Below are 27,185 nucleotides of genomic sequence, written 5' to 3' on the forward strand. Positions count from 1 at the left end.
AAGAGCAGGTCACATTACTGTACCACTGTTTTATCACCTGCAGTTGGTTCAAAAGAGCAGCAGGGGGCGCTATTAGCACCAGCACTGCTGTCGGTCAACATGTTTTTCAAGTAACGATTTAAACTTTCATACCCTGACCAATAAGAAGGTAGATTTGTGTCTTTATTGTTCAATTAAACAACTATTTTCAGTTTAGAAATAAATAAATCTTAAGTTCAATTAAAAAATAAATATATATTTTGACATCCAAATAAATTTGCATTTGAACATTGAACATTTGAATTTATATTAAAAAAAATTGATTGAAAAAAATAAAAATATATATATATATTTGTTCTTGAGTTTAGATTGTATTTACCAATGGTGGGGTGAAAATACATTAGCCCTCACAAATTATTAGATACATATTTATTTTCTTGTTTAAAAATTGTGCATACATTGTTTTTTGTCTGACAATAAAAGCGCATTTATAGATTATGTGCTCTATTATGAATAAATTATAAATTGAAATGTCCAAATCCTAATTTTAAGGGAAAATTCCAACTCAATCCAAAAAGTATTTCAATAAAAATAAAAAAAGCCATCATTTAAATCAAAGAAAAAAAATGTGCAAATGCAAATATATATTTCATAACAATAAATTTTTTTAAATATATATATTTTTTGATTAAAACTTTTTTTTGTAATTTTGGCCATATTATGGGTAGGATAGTTGTGTAATTTATTATTTAATCCCAAAAAATATCGCTTCAATCAACAAAAAAAAACAGTTTTTATCAAAACAAACTTTACTTCAGTTTAAAAAAAAAAAATCATGGAAAAAGTGCTTAAAATGCAAACAAATACTTTAAACCCAACAAGTTGCTTTTGAACACTTGTTTTAAGTGAAAATACTTTTTTTTTATTGAAAATATTTTTTTTTGGATTGAAAATACATATTTACATTTGTACATTCTATCTTTTCTACCTTGTAAATATTTATATTTATTACTTTTTAAATTATTATAATTATTGTTACTATACTTTTCTCTTTATTTGTCTGTTCTTGTTTTTTGGTGGCATCCAGTGTGGTGAGCAAAATAGAACTTTCATTGTACAGGGAAACATGTTGCTTTACTTTGCACACGACAATAAACACTTTGAATCTTTGAATCTTTGGGTGGCGCCTGGGTTCGCAGAAGTGGATCTTGCACAAACATTGGTCATGGATGCACTGGCATGCCTTGGGCTGAGGGATAAACTTGTACTGGGCTTAACCCTCGACACGCTGATCCCAAATACCTGTTTTAGGTATAACCACTCACTCCTTCCCTCTGTTCACAGCCACCACCATTATACTTGAGCTCTATACACAACCACAACATCACATCTCACTCTCACTTTAAAGCAGACACTTCTTCCCCACCCTTTCAATTTCCTACCCTGACTCCCTCTTTCCTGTTCCCTTCCCCCTCAACTAGGTGTTACACTGCCATCTCTTTTTATATCTTCTCTTTAATAAAGTCTTTCTTACCCTTCCTTAGGGAGGGCTGGTGATGGTCACAATTATGCAATAAAATAAATTCATTTATTTAATTGCAAAAACAAAACATGCATTGCTGTCTATAAAAGATAGCCCTTATTGTCGTGTTTGCCTTCAACAGCATGTGCAGACAAAGTGAAAAAAAATAAATACATAAACATGGTTTTGTATGGCTTTAACTCTACGATACACTTTGTGGCATTCTGATATATATTGTTGCATCTTTAGTTATTACAGATGTTATAAACATATTAATGTGCGTAAGACGATTCATTGAAATAGGAAATTGGATTATTTATAAACCTCAGGAAGGGTAAACAGAGAAGATTACGTCATTGGATACGACCCCCGAGGGGATCCTACAGTAAGAGCAGCAGATTTAAAATCTCATTACAGTTGTACGTGTGGACAACATCTGCATTCTTTGTTTTGTAAATAAATACGACATTAATATTTCCTAATGGAATCATTTGGATAAATATCTTGTTTTTATTTATTTATTTTTTACCAAAATTAGTTTTTAATGCTTAAAATAAATAAATAATGTTTTACTAGTCATAAACATAAGAATGAAGCATTATTTACATTGACTGCATTGTGTCTCTTTGTGTTGTGGCAGTTTTCTCTGATGGAGCTAAAGTTACAGCAGGATTTCTTCTTTGTACCTCTCACCTGCATTATGTGTTCACATCCCAGTTTAGTGAATGACGAGCCATCAGCATTTGGCTTCTAGAAACAGCTTCTGGCTTCCAGCACAGTTCGCTAAGTTGACTGAAGACTGAAGCACATCAAGTGTGCACTTTCAAAATAAAGGTACTGTGATACTTTCCGGTCATATAAACATAAACAAACCTACAAAAAATAAATAAATAAATAAATAAAATAAATCTAGAACACATACATATTTATATAACTCTTATGGGGTAACATTTTGATGACAATCAAATAACAATGTTGGTGAAAAAAAATGTAGTGAATGTGCATACAGAAAAATGACTGCCATCATGTGATGAAAGCATGGGAAACATGAGCCCTGCAAATATTGTGGACTTTCATTGAATTACTTGGTATTTTCTGTAAATTCGACTCTTATCCTTATCGGTACTCTAAAGCAGTGGTTCTCAACTGGTCTCCCACTGGGGCCACATTTTGCCACGTTCTTTCAATTGCGACGCACTTTTAGGATTCTACCAACCAAAGTGAATTTTTTCCAAAATAGCTGTTGAAAACACACATACATAATCTTTTTTTTTGTTTTTTTTTTTTAACATAAATCTATTTATTTTCCTATGCAACATGAACTCCACAGCATGCCTTTCAAAATAAAAGTTCATTTAAAAGACAAATCCAACGTGAGAGACCTCAAGTATTTATTTATTACGGTGGCTGGGAAGTGTCAGGTGAATGCATTTACAGAAACGAACACGAATGCAAACAGGTCACAACACGAATGCAAACAGGTCACAACACGAACGCAAACCGGCCACAACGGAAGTGTTTCCGACGGACAGGTATTACAGTCGGACAGTCGGACGGGTATTATGATACGATAGCCTGATATGAAAAATATAAGTGTATCCTAATCAAATTTCACTTACTTTCATACGCGTTTCGATGTCTTCTTCTTGTTCTTAACTGTTCTGGTGGGTTAAAAACATCCGCCAGAAACATGTCCGTCTGTAATACCGGTCCGTCGGAAACACTTCCGTTGTGGCCATTTTGCATTCGTGTTGTGATCTTTTTGCATTTGTGTTCATTTCTTTAAATGCATTCACCTGACACTTCCAGGCCACCGGGTTTCCGCAACGGAAGTGTTTCCGACGGACCGGTATTACAGACGGACACGTTTCTGGCGGATGTTTTTAACCCACCAGAACAGTTAAGAACAAGAAGAAGACATCGAAACGCGTATGAAAGTAAGTGAAATTTGATTAGGATACTCTTATATTTTTCATATCAGGCTATCATATCATAATAACCGTCCGACTGTAATACCGGTCCGTCGGAAACACTTCCGTTGTGGCCGGTTTGCATTCGTGTTGTGACCTGTTTGCATTCATGTTCGTTTCTGTAAATGCATTCACCTGACACTTCCCAGCCACTGTAATTTATGTTTGACCAGCTGTCCGCGACCCACTCAGTACAGGTCCGCGACCCACTTTTGGGTCCCGACCCACCAGTTGAGAACCCCTTCTCTAAAAGCCCGGATTTGGACCCCGGGCCTTGAGTTTGACAAATTTAAAAGAAAAAGGAGAAGAAAAAAAAACAAACCCTGATATTGTGTGAGTGAAGATTGAAGGTTAGTCCCACAGCGGAAATACTTCTGCTGCACTGTGTGGCGCTTGACAGCCTGTGTGTGGATGCAGAGGAGAGCTGAGGCTATTTAAAGCGGCTCATCCAGCCCTGGATAAATATCACAGGGTCCACAGCGCTGACTAACCTCCTCTATACGGTCTCCATCTCTGTTTATTCCTCTGCTGTGACGACCGCACACACACACACACACACACACACACGCTGCTCAACAGCTCGCATTTAATTGTGGGGGAATAGGAGAGAAAAATGGGCAAAGACTACTATAAAACGCTCGGAATCTCCAAAGGAGCCACAGAAGATGATGTAAAGAAAGCCTACAGAAAACAAGCGCTGAAATGGCATCCGGATAAAAACAAGTCTGCAGCCGCGGAGGAGAAATTTAAGGAAATCGCGGAGGCTTATGAAGTCCTCAGTGATCCTAAGAAGAGGGAGGTCTACGATCAGTACGGAGAAGAAGGTATATGTGTATATCTATATATATCCTTTATTTGGGTTTATTATAACAGCCTAATGATGGCTTCATTCCAAGGTACAGGCAAACATATTATTCACTCACACCTCATTATTATTATTATTATTATTATTATTATTGAAGATCTGTCTTTGTGGGTAACATATACAGGGTTTGAAAAGAAAAATGAGTTTCCACATGAAATGGTTACCATCAGGAGAAAAAGAGCATTTCATTTGGCCTACACAGCAGATGGCATTGACAGAGGCTGAAGGTGTGAGTCAGGCTTTGGACCAGTCAGCTCTATATTACCATGGAAATGTGACTAAAGAGGAGAAACACTGGCATACAGTTGTCTTGATGATCTTTGGTCTTCAAATGTCATGTGTTATTCATATGTAATAAAGTAGAGGTCAAGGTTAGAATATGTAAAACTCATCCAATGGCTCTTCCGAGAAATGACAGAAGGTCTGATTATTTTAAGAAAAGGTGTGAACATTTTATTTCATTCTGTTAAGTATGAGTGTATTTGATTATTTTCTCTCGTGATATTATTTTAAAACAGAGGTTACCTGGTGAGACATACTGTAGATTTGCATCGCTGCTTTACAGCTAAATGTCTAAAGTTTTCTGTATGGAATTGGCATGTTATTCCCAAGTGTGCAAGGATTTTCTTGCCTTGTAAATAAAGGCAACACATCCTTGATACCAAGTCTTGCCCCATGTTTTAACAGGTATATTTATACAAGAACATCACATGACTAAGGATATGGAGATAGGGTGATTGGAATGGCCGTTATTGTTGGTTAAGTTGAAGCTTCTTTTATGTTTCTATAGCTATTCTTAGGGTGACAGGACACATTAATGAAGGTACCATTGTTTTATAAGCAGAGGAGTATATATATTATCATGACTGAGCTGTTTGTAAACCAAGGGGAAATGCAAACTGTTAGAATTTTATTGGAAGACACATTTTGCAATCGCAGCATTTAAATGTTAAGGTAACGACGAGGGTTGGGCAATATATCGAGATTCAAGATATATAGAGTTTTATATTTTAGTGATATAGAAAATGACCATATCGCCTATATTGATGTTAGTTCATTTTATAGCTTTTTTCGTATTAAAATACTTGTTTTAGGAGTCACTGCTTTCGCTACTTCTCAGAACAACATGAAAAGTACATTTAGATAGATTTCTAAATACGTCCTAATCCAGACCTTCCCCTAAATAAGCCACACTACAGAACTCACTCACACATGCTGTCCCTTCTTGGAGAAAAAGCCAAAAGTAGAACATATTGCGCAGCTCGTTGTTAATATATGGACCTGTGTGGCATTTTGCAGAAGAAATTTTTACCCTGAATTGTATATCTTATAAAACTTTATTTGTCGAGATTTATAGCTATCATATATCGCCATTTTGAGAAAAAAATATAGAGATATGAGGTTTGGTCCATATCGCCCAGCCCGAGTAACGTATGATTTTAGAAACAGATTTGAACAAAACGTTGTCAGTTTTCATGGTCACCATAAGTAAACATGTCTTTATTTTGGTGTGACTGTTAGTGAAAAGGCTAAGATCAAGAATAAAATGGAATGCAATAGAATTTTAATAGGGATGATACAATTTTATATAGTTCCAATAAGTAATATAGTCAATAATATGCTAAAATGACAACAAACATATAAAACACATACAATCATCACAACAGGCCTACTATAGTAAGGTTTTATTTGATCAGACAACTGTTCCTTAGAAAATCCACTTTGATCTCCTGACAACCGCCAGTCTTTGTCAGAGGCGTCTGCTGATCGCTTTGATGTTTAATTTTAAGTTTCCTTGACTTCTGCGTAGTAATTCCTGCAAGATTCTTTTTTAATAGTTTGTCAAGGTTTCATTTATTTGGACAACTGTTCCTTAGGAAATCCACTTTGATATCCTGACATGCTTCGACTAACAACTGCCAGTCTTTAAACACAAACACAAGGCTGCATTAAACAGTATACACCATAACACATACATATACATATAAGTTGTTACAGTGTTTGCGTTTTAAAGTTGTATTCTCTTTATAGCCAGTTCACTTTTCTAAGTCCCTTTCCATCTGTGTTTGTTGCCCCTTAGGTCTGAAGGGAGGTGGTGGACCCACAAATGATGGCCAGGGCAGCACTTTCACCTACACCTTCCACGGTGACCCACATGCCACCTTTGCAACATTCTTCGGTGGTTCCAATCCCTTTGAGATGTTCTTCGGTCGTAAATCAAACGGGCGAGATGACAACGACATGGAGGTGGACGGTAACGACCCTTTTGGCTCATTCACCAGCTTCAACCTTAACGGCTTCCCCCGAGACGCTAACGCGGGCTTAGGAGGGCAACAGCGCCGCAAGCAGGACCCGGCCATCATCCACGAACTCAGGGTCACCCTGGAGGAGGTTTTCCACGGCTGCACCAAGCGGATGAAAATCTCTCGCAAACGGCTAAACCCAGACGGCAGGACCATGCGCAATGAGGATAAGATTCTCACGATAGAGATCAAGAGGGGCTGGAAGGAGGGAACCAAGATCACATTTCCACGGGAGGGAGACGAGTCACCCACTACCATTCCTGCTGACATTGTGTTTGTCATCAAAGACAAACCACACCCACACTTTAGGCGGGAAGGCTCCAACATTGTGTATCCAGTGCGGGTCAGCCTACGACAGGTCAGTTATTGTATTTTTGTTCTTTCTCTAGAGTATTTTTAGAGTCTGGCACATTGATGAGTCACACAAGATGTTCATATTTAGCCAAAAGCGCACCGGTAATGCTTCATGACTCAACTGCATTTCAAATCAGTTTGGTTGCCTTCTTCAAAGGTAACATCACTGAAAGGACACACACTCTGAATGAAGCATAGTACACCAGCAAACTACTAACACAGTTTAGCCGTGCACTTATGTAATTTTGGATCATCATTATGGAAAAAAAGTACTCTATGTAACAAATAAAGTACACAGGCACTGGCCGCCCACGTGTAAGCAACACAAGACTTACTTTCTGGTTTTCTCCTACTCTGTTCACACACACACTGATGGATCTCAGTACAAAGTCTCTGAGCACCAAGAGCAAACAACACACCTGAGAACCGGCTGCTTTCACTGACACAACTTAATGACTGAACAAGTACCAAGGTGGAAGCATGGATATTCCCAAGACTTTGGTTTTCTCGTTGTCCTGTTTTCTAGCATGTGTTGCTTTATTTAAACACTTAATTGTTTTCTCACAACCCTAACACCTGATGTGAAGTTAACTATACACTACACACTCAATGAGTATGGTATATACTGTCAATTAACTATATAGTATGGGGAAGGTTCCCCCTGAAGTATACTTCCAAGTTTCCCAAGTTGCATTTAGAACCTACAACGACAAAAACCTGAAGCACTCTGAGGCTAAATATCTTCGTTGATTCGCCACCTTTGAAAGTTCTGAAAACATTTTAAGCGAGAAAGTGACCAATTAGATTATCAACATGTGGCCATTGGATCCACAAAATTCGTGGAAAACACATTTCATGCCGACATTCCTGAGATTTTTGGTGACCCGCCCTTGTACTGCTGACAAAACTTCCGGTTAACTTCAAAACAAGAGTCCTATTTACAAAAGGTTTAAAAACGAATGGAAGAGATGAAGAAAAGCTTTTGTTTTGAAAAGAGGAAGATTGATTTTTAGCTTGAAGCCAGTCCCACGACCATTTTACATTTCGCTGGCAATTTTTCATGGGGCGGTTGAGTTGTGTGCCCACGGTGCATACTTAAAAAATGTCTCGATATAGTATGTAGTATAGTATTTCCCACTTGCTCAATCTTTGCATACTATCTAATGTGTACGCATCACATACTCATTTTGACGACATACTTAGTATGAGAGAGTAGTACGTTAGTATGCAATGTCAAACGCAGGCAGAGTCTCTATTGATAGAAGAAAAAGAGCACACAGAAATGTATAGCATGGGCTGAGACGAGATTGACGAACCAACCTGACATAGCTGAGTCAAATTTTATAAAGATCGGCAAATTACAAACTGAGACATACATTTTTGAAATTCTGCCAATGATAATAGGGATTTTTCAGTTTTTAAAACTGAATCGGAATCAGCATATTGATTTTTTTAGCCCTTCCAAAAAATAGTGGAATTATTCATGGCACAAGGTCTGTCTTTGGTTAGAATTTTGTCCAAATCTATGAAGTATTTTTCATGTAATCCTGCTAACAAACCAATAAATAAATAAACGCCAGTGAAAATATGACCTCCTTGGATCTGTGACTTTGTGTCAGCTGGAAAATCCTCAAGAGATTTAAATTTTTATGTTCTCATGATGACTGACTTGTGTTGATCACTGCCTGGGATAAGCTAGTTTACCTATATACCAGAGTTTGCTTATATATAGAGAGATTATATTTTAATTTAGTGGGGAAATTAACCCGTTACAACAGCCAAACACATAAAGAGCAAGCAAGCAAGAAAGCTAAATACAAATACAGAAATGAAAATTAAGGGAAAAAAGAAAAAATATAATAGATATTGGATATTAATAATAGATAATAGATATTGGCCAAGATAACTGTACAGAAAATACATACTGTAAATAAGCGCTACGTGAGAAATGGGTGATATTGCACATATTGCAATTCACTAATTCAAGGTATTACATTCCAGAAGGAGAAATGATCATTCAGAGGCTCCTTTATACTGTTCACCCTGCTGTCACGTATTAGCATTAAAAGATGTGGACTTGAAGAAGGTCAGATGTAGTTTGTTATAAATGGAACTAAGCTGACTTCTATTAGAGTTGTTTTTAATAGCAGTATATATGGAATATATTTTTACAAAAGTTAGACAATGAGATACAAAAATGGCTCATTTATTGTCAACCTGATCTATCAGTGACTGACAGTAACAACCAAATCAATATTTAGTGTGATATTTTGCTTACCTGCAGCATCAGTTCTTGTAGGGTATACAAGCACAGCTTTTTAGGAGCTCTACAGCAATTCCTACAAAATATAACTATAGTTTTTTTTTGCCGAAATAAAAGGTTTTCTGCTCCTCTGCAGGTTCTCACTTTCACCCCTTTTTCTGATCTTTACAGTCGCTGTGCGGATGCTCTGTTACCGTGTCAGCGATAGACGGCGGGACGTGCAACATGAAGATCACGGACGTCATCAAGCCTGGCATGAGGAGAACTGTGGCAGGCCAGGGGCTGCCTTTTCCCAAAAACCCTGAGCAGCGAGGAGACCTGGTTGTGGAGTTTGACGTGAACTTTCCTGACTCGTTGCCAGGCAACGCCAGGGATGTCCTAAAAAGGCATTTACCTGCTTAGGATAAAAAGCCCCAGTAGTGAACAAGGACAGAGGGCTGCATGAGGGCACTCTTCTCGCACTCTCTCTCTTTTTCACACACACACACACACACACACACACACACACACACGCACGCACACACACGCACACACACACACACACACACACACACACACAGCTCTAGCAGTTCACAGATGGATCTGTAACTGGTGAATGTGCAATATCTCTTTTTGGAAGCTATTTGCTGTTTTTCTAATGCCGTGCATGCTGCTAAAAACGATGCGAGCGTAAGATAAAGACTGTTAGGTCATTGAAATCTCAAAGTACATATTTGAATATATGTGAGCTTTTCGTTACAATCACTTTATCCTATCGTGCGTCGGAAATATTTTTGCTGTGAGTAAATCTATGCTTGCTTAAAGAAGCAATTTACACCATGCATAGAACATCAAAGGAGAAAAAAAAGCAACCGAAACTGTCTTTCTTCATTTTACATCAATTTACTGATCCTTATTAAGCTGTTGTTAAAAACACTGTCCGGTGAATGCAATGTGTATTTTAGAAATGTAAATGTTAAGTTTTTTAGACTTGAAACGTAAACTATTTACATGCAAACTGATGCTACTCCTGTTTCAATCATGAAGAGGTATTAAAAAACCTGCATAATGGAAGAAACAGTGCTTTAACAGTATGTTTATTTTAAAATGTTCATTCTGCTTGGGTTTATTTACACCCAGTGTAGTAAATACACATGGAATGAGCTCTTTACATCATCTGGGAAATGAAATAAAAGCTATATTTTGATAGTTGATTGTGGATATTTTGCTGTTGTAAATCTTTATGGAAAACTTCTGATGTGCAAAGATCAAAATTAAAATTATCTTGGCGAAATGTGATCCCCCCAAGGTTTCTAATGGGAAAGTTTGAGTTGCTAAATATAGCTGCCCGACCCTCAGCTGCTGGAGTTTAGCTGCCAACACTCAGACCTTTACATTTTCCCAGTAGAGGACGCCACAAAACAGCATAACAATGAGGAACAGGGTGATAGGGGTGTGTCTGTGTGTCAGAAGATGATCTAATCTAGGCAAGACAGGTCTATGTTTTGTCTCATCAAAAGCTTCATGGAACAATGAAATCTCAGATTATGTCCTGGGTTAGACAAAGCTAGTGGACAGGGTTACCAGGTCAGTGCAGGGATAACACAGACACTGATACTGGTCATGTTTTTTTTTCTACTGTGCACAAAAAATGCCTCAAGAAAGTAAAAAAAACTTATAATTGTAGCCTCATTGTGGTACTTACTGCCATGTATTGACAATGAGGGGAGCGTAATTACTGTTTTACTTTGCACATTAAAAGCGCTGACGCTAATGAATAACAACATACGTACAGGAAAATTAGTAGGCTTTTAAATTCCAGTGTGTAAAACTAATGTTGTACATAATGTGTAAAACTAATTTTAGTCCAAGGGCCACATTCAGCTGTATTTATTCGATGGGCTAGATTTTAAACGTCATATCAATAGTCAAAGATTTAAATTTTATTTACAGGGCTAGTAATACTTTCTTTGGATTTTTTAAATTACTTCTAATCAACAAAATCATTCCATGAACCGGACTGGGCACCCTAATGGGCATGTTTTGGTACGCAGGCTATTAGTTTGAACAGTGTTGGATGGGAAAAAGTATTGTGTTTTTCTGCTTTTATGTAATGTTAATAATAGATATATAATAATGTTCCCAGATCTCTTTGTTATATTACATTTTTTTTTTTAATATTTTAGGCTTTAAAATTATATTATTTCATGACAGCTGTTACTCAAATGTATCAGATGCAAAATGTAAAGATATAATTAACATAATAGAGTTTACAATGCAAAGGAAAATATTGCTAGATTAACTTGTGACTAGTATTTTGTCAACCATGCAACTGTCAGTTGCTGTATTAACAGATGATGTAGTAAAAGTAGGAGTAAAGCAGGGTGTAAAGTTGCACTCTTTAAAGAAGCTTTTGGTAAAGATCATCATGATGATTTTAGATTACATTGTAATATATTTTTTTCCAAATATATAGATACCTTAGTGACTATTTAAGTTTAAACACACATATGGGAAGCATGTGCATAAAGAACAAGCTTCTTTTTTTTCTTTATGTCTGCAATATACAAACAAATCAGTCATTCCAGTTCACAGAATTGCAACAGTAACAATTTCTTAAAAAGGAGAAATAAATAAAAAGGAAATTACAATTTAATTTTGTGACAGCTTAATTGTTAGATGTAAAATAATAATCAACCTCAATCAGGAACAATTTGAATAATGGAGATATGTTTTGAAATGTACATTTATGGAGGTGAAACTGCCTTAATAAAATAAAAAGATTAACAACAGTACATAGTTTATTTTCATTGATTTCAAAATAGGTGATAATATTCTTCCCTATAAAGAACAAGCAATTATTTTTTTCTTTCAATTTTATTGACAAATTGCAATAGTTTACAAATCAGAAAAACAACATAAAAAGAACAAAGACCAAAATCAGGAAAAACAACATAAAAAGAACAAAGACCAAAATCAGGAAAAACATCACTAGTAAAGAATAAAGCAAATACAGTCATCACGGTATGTCACTTGGAAACAGGAAAAAAAATCTTCATCCAAAAGCAGAGTTCTTTCACCTTTTTAGTATTAATATAATATTTAAACTCAATTAAGAAAAAATACAATTTGGAAGGGATTTTGTGAATTTTGGTTTATGAATATGGAATTTAAAAAAAGACTAATAATGAAAGAGATTTATTTTTGTTTTTATCTTTTGGCGTTATTACAGTCATGTTTTTGCTTCTGTTGTATACAAAATTCTTAACCACACTCCAGAATAATAACGTATATGGGCAGTAAAACAAGTGTAAAATCGTTTCAGCTTCATGAAAACAAAAAGTGCATTTATCAAAGAACAAGTATTTTTTTTTTGTCTGTGTCAACAGGTGACGCACTTCCGAAACGCTAACGGAAGTAGGTCGCCAGGTAAAACGTTCACCACTGATTCCACTACACCAGGCAGGCAGCAGTAGCTGCAGGCCGGCTCTGTGTTTATGCTGTACTCAGCGTCTACCTGTTGAACATTCAGAGTGTGGAAGGCACCGCGGCCAGGCTTACAGGTCGGATACTTCAATGCTATAGCCTAAACTTTACCCTCACATCAATACTAAACTAACATCATGCCTCTGGGGCCATGGAGAAAGAAAAAGCAGTCGACAAAGGAGCATTTAGTGGAGAATGAGGAGGTGAGCGGCGGACACGCAGGTACGGCCGCTGGGAAATCCTCGTTGAACGGAGCGGGGCTGCCGCCTCCACCTGCCAACCTGCGGCCCAAACTGGTCTTCCACACCCAGCTGGCTCACGGCAGTCCGACCGGTAGGATTGAGGGCTTCGGCAACGTTAAGGAGCTGTACGGCAAAATAGCTGAAGCGTTCAATATCAGCCCACCGGAGGTAGGAGAAAACAGACACGACTACAAGTGTCTGTGATTTAGTGCTGCGTTCATGTGACAAACCCGGATTTACAAAGAGTACCTGAAGTATCCTGTTTACCTTTGTTTTTTGTGTTTTTTTAACCAGTGTAAAACTTTTGATGTCCCGTACAGCTCTTTGATCCAACCAACTTTAAATGTGTGTGTAATCTGAATTATTTTTCCCAATGTTTTTGTTTTTCATAATTTTGCCTGAGGCGTTAAAAGAGAATCATAATGTTTTTTTCACGGGTACATCCCCCCCCCCCCCCCCTTTTGTTTGTTTTATTGCTGCATTTGGTTGCCTTATTTTGTGATGAATTTGCATGTTTTTATTTATTTATTCAGTTTGGTTTGTACTTCTTTGTAATATGAATTTAAGATTATTTTTAAAATCTAAAATTCAATTCAAGTGTAAAAGTTTATTTTTAAATCTAAAGTTGAACTTGATCGAATATAATTGAACTTCCATCCCTCCAATTTTTAAAGTCAAAATAAATAAATTTGATCACCACATGTATGTTGGAAATAACAGTTTGCATGTTAGTAATTGTATGTGAATGTTATTGTTTTACAGTCAACTGCTTATTTGCATGGCCGTTCAGGTCTGCATCATTTTTGGCGAAATATTCTCTCTGTAGAAACTATGTATCAGTTGAAACGAATTGCACGTCAATGTAGTTATTTTGATTTTTAAATCCAAATTCTACCTAATTTCCACTCAAACTCATATGATTGTTGCAGTGATTTTTGTCTCTACCCATTCATACGTAGAAATACGAAGGCATATCCTGATTGTTACGCAGACAAATGTAGGCGAGACAAGGCAAATTCATTTGTACGGCAAGGCAATTTATTGTGGTGCTTTACATGTTTTTTAAAAAGTGTAACGGAAAAGATTGAACGACAGTTTAAAAATCATCAATAAGAACATATAAACATTAAATGGGGTTTAAAATCAACCAATTGTAGGCAACATGTTACACTATTCTTCCATATGTACGAATAAAATGTACAAAATAAATTTGATTATATTATTCTTTAATCCATACACACAGTTTTTACGATTAACCGTGTGACGTGTGTAATTTGAGCGTCAGATAGATGCAGAATAGGCCGATAATGTGTGTACATGGACACTATTAATCAGTAAAGAAGGATTTCTAATTTGTGATATGATATAAATAACCTTAGTGCTTCAACAGCTTAAGAGCAAATATTTTTAAAAGCAACACAAGCCAATAATTAATTCAGACACACCCTGTTAAAGAGCTACAATCTCCTTTTGAGAAGCTTGTACAAGATCTGCATTTTATTTTCTATATTAGAAGTATAATAGCTTTATTCACTATCATACACACACACCAAATGTATTTAAATCTATTCTTAGATACTGCTAATTACGTCAGCTCATTGTAACATGCTCAGGGGATAAAAGCTTCATGTTTACGTAGATGTTGTGATATTTAGAACAGGTCCTCCTAGTAAAGCAGACTGTCTGAGTTTAGAAGAAAGCGTGAATGGCATGTTTGCCTTTTGTCAGCCTCAGTATGTCCCAGTGGGGGACTGTTTCTTCCTCCTCTTGAGGCTCACGTGCAATAATTGGAAAGGAATTTGTCTGGGTTCTGTAGCACAATGGAGAGCTTCATGTGGAGGTGTACCTGTGATAAGAGTTCGGAATGAAACCAGCCGCCGTTTGACTTGTTGGCAGGAAATATTCCGAGTAGTTCTCAAAGTGCAGCTGCAGCGCTTTCAGAGGTTGCTTGTTCGAACCAATCGATCAAAGTGTTCCTCTGGATTCCTTCGTCTGAACTCAGGCTTTAGAAATTTCCCCCAGCAGTGCTGCCACTGTTCTTCTTGTAATGATGGACGTGTTGTACAAAGGAACTAATGGTTTCCTTTTAAAAAAGAAACAATACAGACAAGGAGGTGTACATTTACTGCCATCAGGTAATAATGTAGTTAGTATGTGAACTCAAAATAGCATGCTGTGCAGCTCTGTGTAGTAGGGGTGGGAACCTCTGGGTACCTCACGATATGATACGATACACGATACAAAGCTCACTATTCGGAGTGTGACGATATCTCGATATGGCCATATATCGCGATATTTTTTCGGACGATTGATTATCGATATGCTCGCACGAAGTATCGATTAAAAAAGAAAAAATAATAATTGTCTTTTTTATTTTTTAAACCTTTTCTTCTTTTTCACTAAAATGTGCAGCTAGGTCTTCACATACATTTTGTCACTGTTTGTTGAAGGAACCAATATTTTGTTTACTGGAATATTGCACTATAACGGTGTCACTGGTACGAAAGAACCTAGTTTTTGTTTACAGAAAGCACTGTTGGAAATACTTATTCGTTTACAGTTAATCATTATTCCTGAGGTTTGTATCGTATCGTGAGGTACCCAGAGGCTCCCACCCCTACTCACGATAACGATTATCTCACCATATGACAATTCTGTGGTTATTGATGTATTGGTCAGAAATCAATCGCGAGCACATCGATAATCGATCGTGCGAAAAAGTATCGCGATATATCGCCGTATTAAGATATCGTCGCACTCCTACTGTGTTGTAATGATGTCAAGTTCTGCGCGTTTACATTTTAGCGAGCATTTCATTGTGACATTTAGTTACAGCTGGGATATTTTCATAGATTAAAATGCACAGTAGCTTCTGCCAACACAAATAAATGAAAAGCACACCCTTTCTTTTTCAGATGTTTACGAGAAGATTACGGAAAGAAGAAACTATTAGCTCTTTACAGACTGTAGATAAATCAAAACCTTAAAAACAGCAATGCAAACAGAAGTATAATAGAAGTTTGCTTACAGTTTCTAAAGAAATTAATATGAAATATATAGAAAAATATTACCTAAAGTGTAAACACAAAATAAACTGAATACATCCTCACTAGAATCTGCTTCATTAAAAGCATTTACACATTGAAAAAAGGCTACAATAGCTACAGACGGATTTGTCATGTCAATCCCTCTATTAGCGTTATTGTATGCAATTCATTAATTTATTTCCTCCCATTTATAATCAAATTCTTTTCTAAAAAAAAAAACACACATGAAAAGCTACAGTAACTCAGATAGTGTTTTTACTGTTTAATAATAAACCACTGCTGCTGAATCTTATTTTATATCTGATAATGAGTTACATAAAGTTATGGTTGCTAAATATCACTCTGATTTCCTGTAATGAAACAATATTTATTTATTTATCCTATTATTGTGATTTTTGCTCACAAAAAGACAGTCAGGAGATTGTATTCAGTAAAGTTATAGTAGGGGAGGATTATGAAGGTTTAATTCAAGTAGAGGTGTGAAAAAAGGCACTTGAGGAGAGTGATGTGATAATGTGAGCTGTTGGACTTCAGGAAGTCCCTCACGTCCGCCTCAGTGGTGGGTGCAGCCTCAAACCTAATGACTATACTGTGGAATACTGTAGTTGTGTACAGTCGGAAGGATAATTGGGCGCACATTCACCCCTATAGGTCTTTTAGGCCAGAAGTAGGTAAAGGATCATTCCATGTAATTTCAACAAAAAACACCCCAAAAGTATGATTACGTAAATGGTTTTTATGTTACTAGAGAAAAACTAATAAACAACGAGTGATTATAATGATTACATAGAGGCGAGCTACAATGGCCTCATGTGAAAGGATTTTAAATATTCGCGAGTAATGAAATGACCCAAAATATTTGCATAAAGAAAAATAGTTTTATATCCCAAGAAAGAGTAATGTTTAATTATACTGTAAACTAAAATGGAGATCAGATTTTTTCTTACATTCCCACATGCAGTTATGAGCCAATGAAAATAATAATAAAAAATATGTAGTATTTTTTTTGTATTTCAACTAGAGACTGTCACCAAAGAACCAATGCATATATGTGACTAATAACTAGTGATTTGAACAGTCTATATAAATAGCTCAAAACTGATATAATTACAGGGTGTTGAGGCATATGCAAAGTAGTAGTAGTTTACTGAAGGGCCAAACATGTTCGAGTCCATTTTTGAGATGCTGTCATTTCCACCAGAATGGATGCATAGCAGATATTTTATATATGTTCTGTTAGAGTAGGTGGAGGTGTATTAATATATTACATTTCAGTTTCCTATGTGATGTAGTTCCTGAGATATTGGAAGCTGAAAATTGAAGAAAAATAAGGACCCACGAAAATCGACACATACCCCATATCTCAAAAAGGATCAATCCGATTAAACTAAAAATGTACAGTGTGCCTATTGAATAATCATGAAACAATCTGTAAAAATATCATAATTTCTTTGAGACCGAAGCGCGTGGGCCATTTGTGAAATGACATGGAATGACCCTAAACCAAACATGTACTCACTATATTATGTTTGGCTACTGTGTTTATTCTCACACCAAAACAAGCTGTATGTACTCATGCAAAGTCTTCGGAGGTTTGAGGATACTACGGTACATTTTCTTCTTTAATAATTCAAATGCAATTTGGCTCTCATGATAGATCGTTTTCCATTCAGCCTTTGCACGAGCCTGCATTCCTCGTCATGTTAGACAACCCTCAACATGTTTCTTTGTTTTGAAGCTACCAAAAATCCCCCCATTAATAGCGCTTCATTATCAAATGAGGAAAAATGGAGGTTTTTGCATGGGATATAACTTTTAAAGGGTTGCTTTGTAAATATTACAGTAATTAGGAAACTGCTTTTCAAAATCTGTACCAAATTTGTGGTTGAAGTTGAAATTTTGAGATTAAAGGTATATGCAATCCATAACTGAAAACCATTACAGAACTAAAAAGAGTTTGACACACCCTGCCCTAAACCTGTATATAGATCCTGAACATTATGCAAGTCCTGTTGAGTCTGCGGGTTATTTTAGTGTATTATTACCGCCATCAGATAAAGATCTTTGTATGTGCTCATTCAGCTCAGTTCAAAGTCTGCCTGATGGTCACGCACACGCAGCTGCAGAGTCTAAGGTGTGGTTCTGTGACTTTGCCTCTCATCCACCTGCACCTGCACACCAGGAAGCAGAAATCAATTTGCTTAGAGTTTGAATATTCAAGAGCCACACACTTCACTTACTGTATAATGTTCATGTTTGCCACGACTTCAGGTAGTTGTTGCTTCCATTCATTGCCAGAGATTTCTTAATCAGGCGACACGGATTAGGTGACTGGAATTGGGTGTATTAGCTGTGTTTACTTCTGCGAGTTGAAAGAGGAAAGACTACATCAGTGAAAGCTGGCATCACAGAAGTGGGTCACGTATAGTAGTGCCCGAATACTAAAATGTATGATTAGCTTTTTTTGGTCATGAAAAATATGTCCACAATGTATCCTTAGTAAAATATAAAAGAGACATTGTGGAGATATTTGGTCCTTATACGGAAAAACTAAACAGTAAATAAAACGTTTTCACCCTCAAACTACAAATATGCTAAAGCCACAAAAACACATTTATAGAATTTCTCTTTGTTTGTTATGTTTTGAAATAGTCACCAAGTAACTGAACAGAAATTTCTGGTTGGCCCACATTTTCAAAAGCACAGCTTTAATGCAAATAGTAAATCCAATGTAAAGTTATTTGTTTACCTTTGTCGTCTTTTCGTACAATCAAACTAGATCACTCCCTGGCTATAGTTGTAGAGTTAAAGTGTTAGAGTCAGGTGTTGGCAAAGTATTTATTTATATATGTTTTTTAAAACGGCACAGGTAGAAAGACACAATAACACAAATTCCATCAAAATACCAGTAAATGCAGCTCTGGTTCAGCTCTATGTGCTGCTTGTTTGGCTTTAAATTACAAATATTTGAAGGTTCTTTTTTTGTTTTTATTAACTGACATCCTTACTGTCCAAATGAAGAGTCTCATATCTGCACCCAGGTCAATGATTACAGAAGTTAAAATGCTGATGAGCAGAATATCCTGTTGAAAATACAGCTACACCACAGTACACACAGCTCACATCAGCATTCCTTGTTCACTTCTGAAAACACAAACAAAGCTGTACTTTAAGACCTGAGGTAGAAAACTGCTTTTTAAGCTTCTATGTGTGTTTAATCTGTCTGACCTTCTTAAATGCCATTAAAGCACAGGTCGTAGTTTACAAACTGACAAAAGCTCAGTTGTCAGAGATGCACGTCTTTGTTAGCAGTCTTTTCTATTGAGTATTAGCACAGGTTTAACACAGCAGCTAAATGGAACACTTGTAAGTTGAGAATGACAGGGTGCTCTGTGCTGACGTTTCTGTTGCTTTCAAAATTTCACCTGCTCTAATGCATCAGGCTAATTAGGTTGAACAGCCTTTGGTTTTAAAAGACAGGTGTTCTTACCTTTGTATGAGGATGGTAATGGGACAGTCTTTGGGGTGATGGGAGGTGCGTTCAGATAGTATGAAAAGATTGAGTACACGAGAAATACCCGGATATATACTATATCAGGACATTTTTGAAGTATGCACAGTGGGCACACTAGTCATACTTAACCGCCCCATGATGCATTGCAAGCAGAATGTAAAATCGTCCTGGGACCGACTTCAAGCTAAAAATTCAAAACAAAAGCATATCTTCCTGTCTTCCATACGTTTTTTTAACCCTTTTATAAATAGGGCTGTTTTGAAGTTAACCGCAAGTTACGTCAAAAAATGTCAAATCTCTGAAATGTCGGCATGAATTGTGTTTTCCACGAGTTTTATGGATCAAACGACCATGTTGATATTCTACTTGATCACTTTTTCACTTCAAATCTTCTCAGAACTTTCAAAGGTGGAGAATCAATGGAGATATTTAGCCTCAGTGTGCTTCAGGTTTTTGTTTGTTGGTTTGAAATGCATCTTGAGAAACTTGGAAGTATACTTCAGTGGGAGTGCTCATCATCCTAATCATACTATTAGTAGACAGTATATACTCATTGAGTTTGTAGTGTGTAGTAAACCTTTTTCAGAGATTTCTAAATTGACATGATGAAGGAAAAGTGATTGCTGCAGAAGTATTTGTTTGCTTCACATTCTTAATTTTCCTGTGGAGCAAAAGGTATACTTCATATTAACATCGTTTGTTTTTGTAACTCTTTTCCTAACTGGATTTCCCCCATTGTGTGACAAGTGAAAGTAATCTCCTAAAAAAAATACACGGCATCCTGCTGTACAATCTTTGTAGTGTCAGTTTTGTGTCTTTGTGTTAATCTCACTCCAGTTGCACGGACACTGCAACAACACAGACAACCAGATTGGGGCTTGACTTTTGACTTGTGTGCGGTTATCAGGGTTTTGATGGATCATGGCCTGGCCAGTGGGAGGTGCAGAGTCTGTTCCTGTGAGTTGTTGAATTTTGCGAGAAGCAACTGTTGCTGCTTAGATGCTGCACGCATGAGGAGAGCAGAGTGTTTCTGAAGAGATTCAGCAGCCTTGGTAACTGGATGTAGGCGTTTGCTCCTGATCTTCCTCTCTGCTCCCTGGTAATGCCATGGCCTGGGTGGAGGTTGAAGAAGAGCCTGGGGCGGGGGGTGGTAGAGGGAAAAAACAGAGGTGGAGGGCACTCGTGTGTGTGTGTGTGTGTGTGTGTGTGAAAAGTGTACAGAAGGAAAAGTCACAAACAAGAAGGCATGAGTGTTTTCACCAGGGGCTTTAGGGAATTATTTGCGTGACTGAGTGAAGGCAATTAGAAATGGCCTCAAACTGGCCGATTATGTAAAATGGGAATGGATGAGCAACGCGTGGATGGATGCAGAGCTGTATAAAGGACGCTGCTGCTGCTAGACTGGGCAGAGGAGGTGTTCCCTGTGATGATGAATCACTCTACTTGGTGTCTGATTTACAATACTATATTTAGTGAGTGTCAGGACATGCCTGACGCCATTAAGAGTTGTGCTTGACTTCTCAGTTCCAGTGAAATTTGGAAACATGACTTTATTTGGTCATTACAGCAGCAGTAAACTAGAAAACAGTAGATGATGCTATAAAAAAAAAAAAATCATAATCCAAGCAGCTAACACTACTACGAGAGAGCTTTTAAAACAGACCAACGCACACACAAAAACAAATTTCCTTAGCAACATAAACTATAATACAATAAAGTAACAGCAAAGTAGATTTTTTTTTAAGTTTAGCAACAATTATACTTCTACACACTAAAGCCAGGGTTCTCACGAGGACATTTTCACAGCGTAGGGGATTGCTTAGGCCACATGCGAGTGGGATTTTGAAATTTATAACCCTCTGAAACACCATTTCCTGCATTTTGAGGGCCAAATTTTGTGAAGTAAAGCTGAAGTTTTTTTCATGTGTTTGTTACAGGTTGTTACAAATAAGGTGTTATTATGATGGTGCTGATTAAAAAGGAAAAAACAACGGCTCTTGAAATGCTGTGTTTCAACCGACCAAAATCACAGCGTAGCGGCACCCTACCTACGTTCCACTGCGCTGGCGAGAACCCTGATAACGTCAAAAAAGCTATAAACATACATGGTGGTGCTGGGGTACCTGTAATGCTTAAGCAGAATAAGCACACTGTAGCATTCTAGACAGATTCATGTCTGCAACTCGATGTGAATAATTTTATCCAAAAAGACTCGAGCGAGACTGACGTGGAGTCGTGACCTCAGGCAGATAGAGAAACTTTGGTATAAAATGGAGCAAAGATTGGGAAATAGGAGCCACAAGTAAACATCATTATTATTACCATTAGTAGTTTCTTGAAGACAGATCCCCCTCTGTCTTTAGCGTAGCATCAACATGGATCTTTGACTCTAGCCAAGTTATAATGATGTATCTAAAATATATTGATAACAGAAGATGCTGACTGTTCTTATCAATATATATATATATATATATATATGATTTTGTGTTTCGTCCACAGATCCTGTTTTGTACCCTCAACACCCACAAGATCGACATGGATAAGCTACTTGGGGGCCAGATTGGCCTCGAGGATTTCATCTTCGCTCACATCAAAGGAATCAAAAAGGAAATAGAAGTGTATAAATCAGAAGACGCCCTTGGACTCACCATCACTGACAATGGAGCAGGCTATGCTTTCATTAAGGTAAGGACTGAGATGTAAGTCTACTGATGTACAGACAAGGGTATTTAGGCCCCCTGGTGAGTTTCTAGAGATTTATAACATAACTTCAGAAGTGAGTTCAGATTTTTGCCAATAAAATGGTCATTTAAATGTGAATTTAAGAAGACCAGACTTCCTTATATTCTTTTATATCATATAAAGGAAGTAGTTAATGGAATAAAATGTGTCCATGCTGAATGAATATACTTAGGATTCTTGCTTTCTTATAATATTTGGTCTCCATGCACCCACCTGACTTGTGTAAAATGATCATTCCCTTTGGTATGCTAACTCCTGCTCTAATGAGATCAGACCAACAGCTCATATGTGCCATCATGTGATGCAGCAGCAGCACTGCATCCCTCGTTACACAGAAGGACTTTGGCCTATGCCGGGGGTGGGCAACACTATTCCCAATGATTGTAGTATTAAAAAGCCTTGCAGAAGGCCTCCTGGTGGTCTATGCTGTGGTGCTGCTGCATCATAACATATAGACTTTAACTACAAACTGCTAATGGTGAAGTGTCATATGACAAATGAACCGTGCAACAAAAACTAACCCGAGGCTGCAATAAGGATGAAGGCAACGCAAGATGTGAGGAGGCTTCATTCTTAACTTACGTAAAGTTAGGGGTGGGCAAAATATCATATCACAATTTTTTTCTTTGAAAAATCACGATCACGATTTTATCACTGATTTTTTTTCATTCAAATCGTTTAGACTTTTAAAGTTATTTACTAATGAAACAAAGCAATTCACCTTCTTAAAATCATCGCCCTAAATGGGAAAAAAGCAATAAAGGAGGGGGGAGCGGACCGTACTTCTGCGCTGTTTAAGAGCGTAATAATTATTCGGTGTCTGTAACGCTGACATGCTGACTAGCAAATGGTGTGATTTGGCAGGGGGAAAAAAAACCATTGGATGTTCTGTGTATGGACCACAGACATATGACGCAGACACGGCACCGCAAGGTTGAAAACGTGAACTACAGACGGTTCTACGATCTCCATGATTTGGGAGATCGTCGTCATGTTGTAATCCTTAACGATCTAATATCGTCAGATCGCACACCCTTACTTGAAGTTTATGAAAAACAAAAAAAGAATGTCAAGGGAATCAATACAAGACCTTGATGTGAATGAGCATAAACGCACGCGTCAAACCATCCAAGGTTCCACTCCATCAAAACAAAGAGGAAGATAACAGGATTGCTTATAATCCCCAGCCTTAAATCAACCAAAGCTCTGATATCAGAGAAGGGGTGCTGATTAAAAAAGGGTCACAGATGGCCTGTATGTTGGGGAAATAGAAACTGTCCTCACCATCTGCGTTGCTGTCAGTTTATCACACCTACATCGTCCTCTCCACCTGAGTTACTGTATCTGTGGTGTGGATTATAAAGGGAAGGAGAATGACACGCCTGGTAAAGAGGAACAGAGGTATAAATGTACGCTATTGAAACACCAAGCTAATTCAACCTTTGTTTTTAAAGTCCACAGTCACGACACATTTTGCTAGAGCTTTGTTTACATACATACAAATCATCAAAATAAGCTGCAAGCAATTGACTAGTATTTTATATGAACCAGCGATTCCAAACCAGGGGTACCTGTACTCCGAGGGGTTCTCAATTCATTTCAAAACAATAGGAAAACATTCCTGGTTCCTTTTTCAGCTATTTTTTTTTGGGCAAATTGACCAGAAACAGACAGTCCTGTTGCACAATAAAATACTGACTTTTCTTTTAATTTATCGAAACAAATGATTTGTACTGTAGAGGTCATTTAATCACACTTCTGGCAGGAGACGACAATAATTAGTTTCCACAAAGGAGACGGTGTTTACTTAATATTTAGATAATCACATAAAGTTGCTCTTTAACAAGAATGAATGAAAAATATGAATGTTTTGAATTTGTGGAATTACGCCTGAGGGAACCATTTTCGATTCACAGGAAGGATTAGGACAATGTTTTTCAACCTTGGGGTCGTGACCCTTGGTGGGGTTGCCCGCAATTCAAATGGGGTCACCTGAAATGTCTAGTCATTTATTTATTTTTTAATTACTGATTAAAATGACATTATTACAATGTTTTTATTATTATTCCTTTTCAAATTAAAACACTGCAGCATACATAATATAAATCTACTTAAAAAATACAGAATAAATATTAGATTATTAATTAAATATTTAAATAATGAAAATGATCTTTTTTTTATTTTTAAAATGTATTATTCCTTTTCAAATTAAAACACTACACAATCTCAAACAACTGTATCATATACTTTAACTTCCTCAAATCTAAATATAGTTTAATAGAAAAAAAAAAAAAACAGTATAGAAATATCAGAGCTGGCCCATCTCGTCATTATATTGCAAACATGATCAAAAACAATTTTTTTTAAAAAGTCTTAAAATGGTTGGGAACCACTGGATTAGGAGAACAAATGAAACAGCATATGAAATTATGGAGGGGGTACTTATGATATGAAGAGGGGTACACTTGATTTGACCAAAATTCAAAGGGGGCAAAAACCACTGGTCTAAATAATAGAGGAAAGTCATTTTCTCTGAAGCTGAAGTCGAAAGAACCCAAAAACCTCTGCAATTAAATGAAACCTCCCACTCGGATTATGATGTGTTCATTTAAGTGAATTCACCCAGTCGTTGACCTTTTTTTATTCTATTTAAGTTTGTGTTATGCATTGTTCTAATGTGTTTCCTCTCGCTTCCCTTCAGCGTATCAAAGAGGGCAGCGTCGTGGATGGGGTGAAGGTGGTCTGTGTAGGCGACCACATAGAATGCATCAACGGACACAACATTGTGGGCACGCGGCACTACGAGGTGGCCCGTATGCTCAAGGAGCTGCCTCGAAGTAAGAGCTTCACCCTCAAACTGGTGGAGCCAATGAAGGCCTTTGGTGAGGAAGGTTTCTGATGTGGGACGAGCTTTGTTTTTACTAGTTTTTAGATCATATTGTTTGCATCTCACATTGTTGCTGAGGGCTAAAAAAAAAAAAAAGTGCATTTTTTTTATTGCATTTAAAAATGTTCCTGTTTATTTTATTGCTACTTAAGGTGTCAATGAATGTCTTGGTTTTGTTGACAGAGATGCTCGAGCCCAGGTCAAAGGGCGCCAAACCTGCCAGCGAAAACAAGATCGGCACAGGGAAGGGAACCCTGAGGCTTCGCTCCAAAGGTCCAGCTACAGTAGAGGACGAGGTATGAGTTGTTCTTTTCTTGCTAACGGTTCCAGGTATGGAGTCAAAATTTAAATTAAATGAATAAATAAAAAAACGTGGGGAAAAAAAGGAAAAATTAAAATTAAATACAAAAAAATAAATATAAGTGGAAAAAAAAAACCAAGTTAAAATATAAAATTCAATTAATTAATGCAAATATATATATATATAGTCACAAAATTAGATAAAGATTGTTAAATAAAAAGGAAAATACAAATATAATGTTTTTTTGTTTTTTTACTTTTATTCATTTAATCATTTATTTTATACATATGAAAAATATTTTTATTTTAGTTTAGTTTTTATTTTTACTTGTAGAAAATAACTGCCTGGTATGGAGGACCAAACCTGCTAAAATTAAAAATAAATGAATAAAAAAATAAAATTAAAAATAAAAACATTTTTTTATATTAAATAAGCAATTAAATGAATAAAACTAAAAATAAAAATAAATTATGAATATTTTTTTCCCACTTACATTTATTTATTGGTATTTAAGTTATTTTTCATGTTTATTTAGTTTAATTTAAATTATTTAGTTTAGTTGTAATTCTGTGTATAATAGTGCAATAGTGAACTTTTGACATTGTTTTTCAGCCGACTGAATTTGAGGAAAAAGCTGTAAAGAAAGTCGACGACCTTCTAGAAAGCTACATGGGCATCAGAGACACTGAGCTGGGTGAGAGTGGAAATCTGAACTCTACAAAACCTATTGTTAGATAATCAGCTGTGTGCTCACTTGTTTTTGTCGCAGTCAGTCAATATTCGGAACATGTTTTTGTCCTCTCGTTAGCTGCCACCATGGTGGAGGTCGGCCGTGACAAGAAGAACCCGGATGAGTTCGCCATGGCGTTAGACGAGACCCTCGGAGACTTTGCCTTTCCTGATGAGTTTGTCTTCGACGTGTGGGGGGCCATCGGAGACGCCAAGCAGGGGAGATTTTAGACGTGCTGCTGCCTCTGGCCTTCAGATTCAATAACAGACCCACGTAAACACACCAGCCCCTAAACAAGAACATCTCCAGGGAACAACAACAGGGTGGTTAATTTGTTTATTCTCCACTTTGTTTTTAGGTGTAGCTTTCCTCTTGACTGGAGCATAATACCAGTACTTTAGTCCAGACTCACTCCACATTCCAGATAAACAGACCTCTGTGCTGTACTGTAGACCAGGAGTTCTCAACCTTGGGGTCGGGACCCCATTTGGGGTTGCGAGATACTGGGAGGGGGTCGGGAGATGCCTTCAACGAAACAAAGATTTTTTTTTTCTTAACAATTTGAGCCCATTTTTGCCTTTTTTTTTTAAAACCCTTTTTCAGTAACTACACCAAACTCGCCATATTTTAACCAATTTTTATCACTTTTTCTTGCCATATTTGTGCTTCTTTTCACGCATTTTCGATCAAATTTCAATGCACATTTTTTCCACTTTCAAGACATTTTTGACACTTCCAAACCCTTTCCACCATTTTTCACACCTAATGTCACATGTGTTGACCCATTATTGTCACTTGTAACCTCTTTTCACCATATTTCATGCTTATTTTTTGCCAATTTAACTTCATTCATAATTTGTGATGCCCATTATTTGGCAGTTTAAACTATTTTTTACTACTTTTTAAATTAAATTATCACTTTTAAGCCAATATTAATACTTTGAATCCTTTTTTACCACTTTTTCTGTCCTTTTTTGGCCACTAATTTGCAACTTTTAACA

General features: G+C 36.8%; 2 protein-coding genes across 2 annotated transcripts; both read left to right on the top strand.

The window, feature by feature from the left end:
- Positions 1–3,884: 3,884 nt before the first annotated feature.
- dnajb4 (DnaJ heat shock protein family (Hsp40) member B4) lies at positions 3,885–10,529 on the top strand. The gene is made up of 3 exons (XM_028473748.1): positions 3,885–4,295; positions 6,417–6,997; positions 9,428–10,529. The coding sequence occupies exons 1-3, from the start codon at positions 4,085–4,087 to the stop codon at positions 9,656–9,658; spliced, it is 1,023 nt and encodes a 340-aa protein (XP_028329549.1). The 5' UTR covers positions 3,885–4,084; the 3' UTR covers positions 9,659–10,529.
- A 2,150-nt stretch (positions 10,530–12,679) lies between these two features.
- gipc2 (GIPC PDZ domain containing family, member 2) lies at positions 12,680–27,185 on the top strand. Its single transcript, XM_028473749.1, has 6 exons — positions 12,680–13,131; positions 22,024–22,209; positions 24,968–25,148; positions 25,337–25,449; positions 26,067–26,148; positions 26,263–27,185. Exons 1-6 carry the CDS (start codon positions 12,859–12,861, stop codon positions 26,412–26,414), a joined length of 987 nt encoding a protein of 328 aa, XP_028329550.1. The 5' UTR covers positions 12,680–12,858; the 3' UTR covers positions 26,415–27,185.

This window comes from Gouania willdenowi, chromosome 17 (genome assembly GCF_900634775.1).
Source record: "Gouania willdenowi chromosome 17, fGouWil2.1, whole genome shotgun sequence".
Classification (NCBI taxonomy): domain Eukaryota; kingdom Metazoa; phylum Chordata; class Actinopteri; order Blenniiformes; family Gobiesocidae; genus Gouania; species Gouania willdenowi.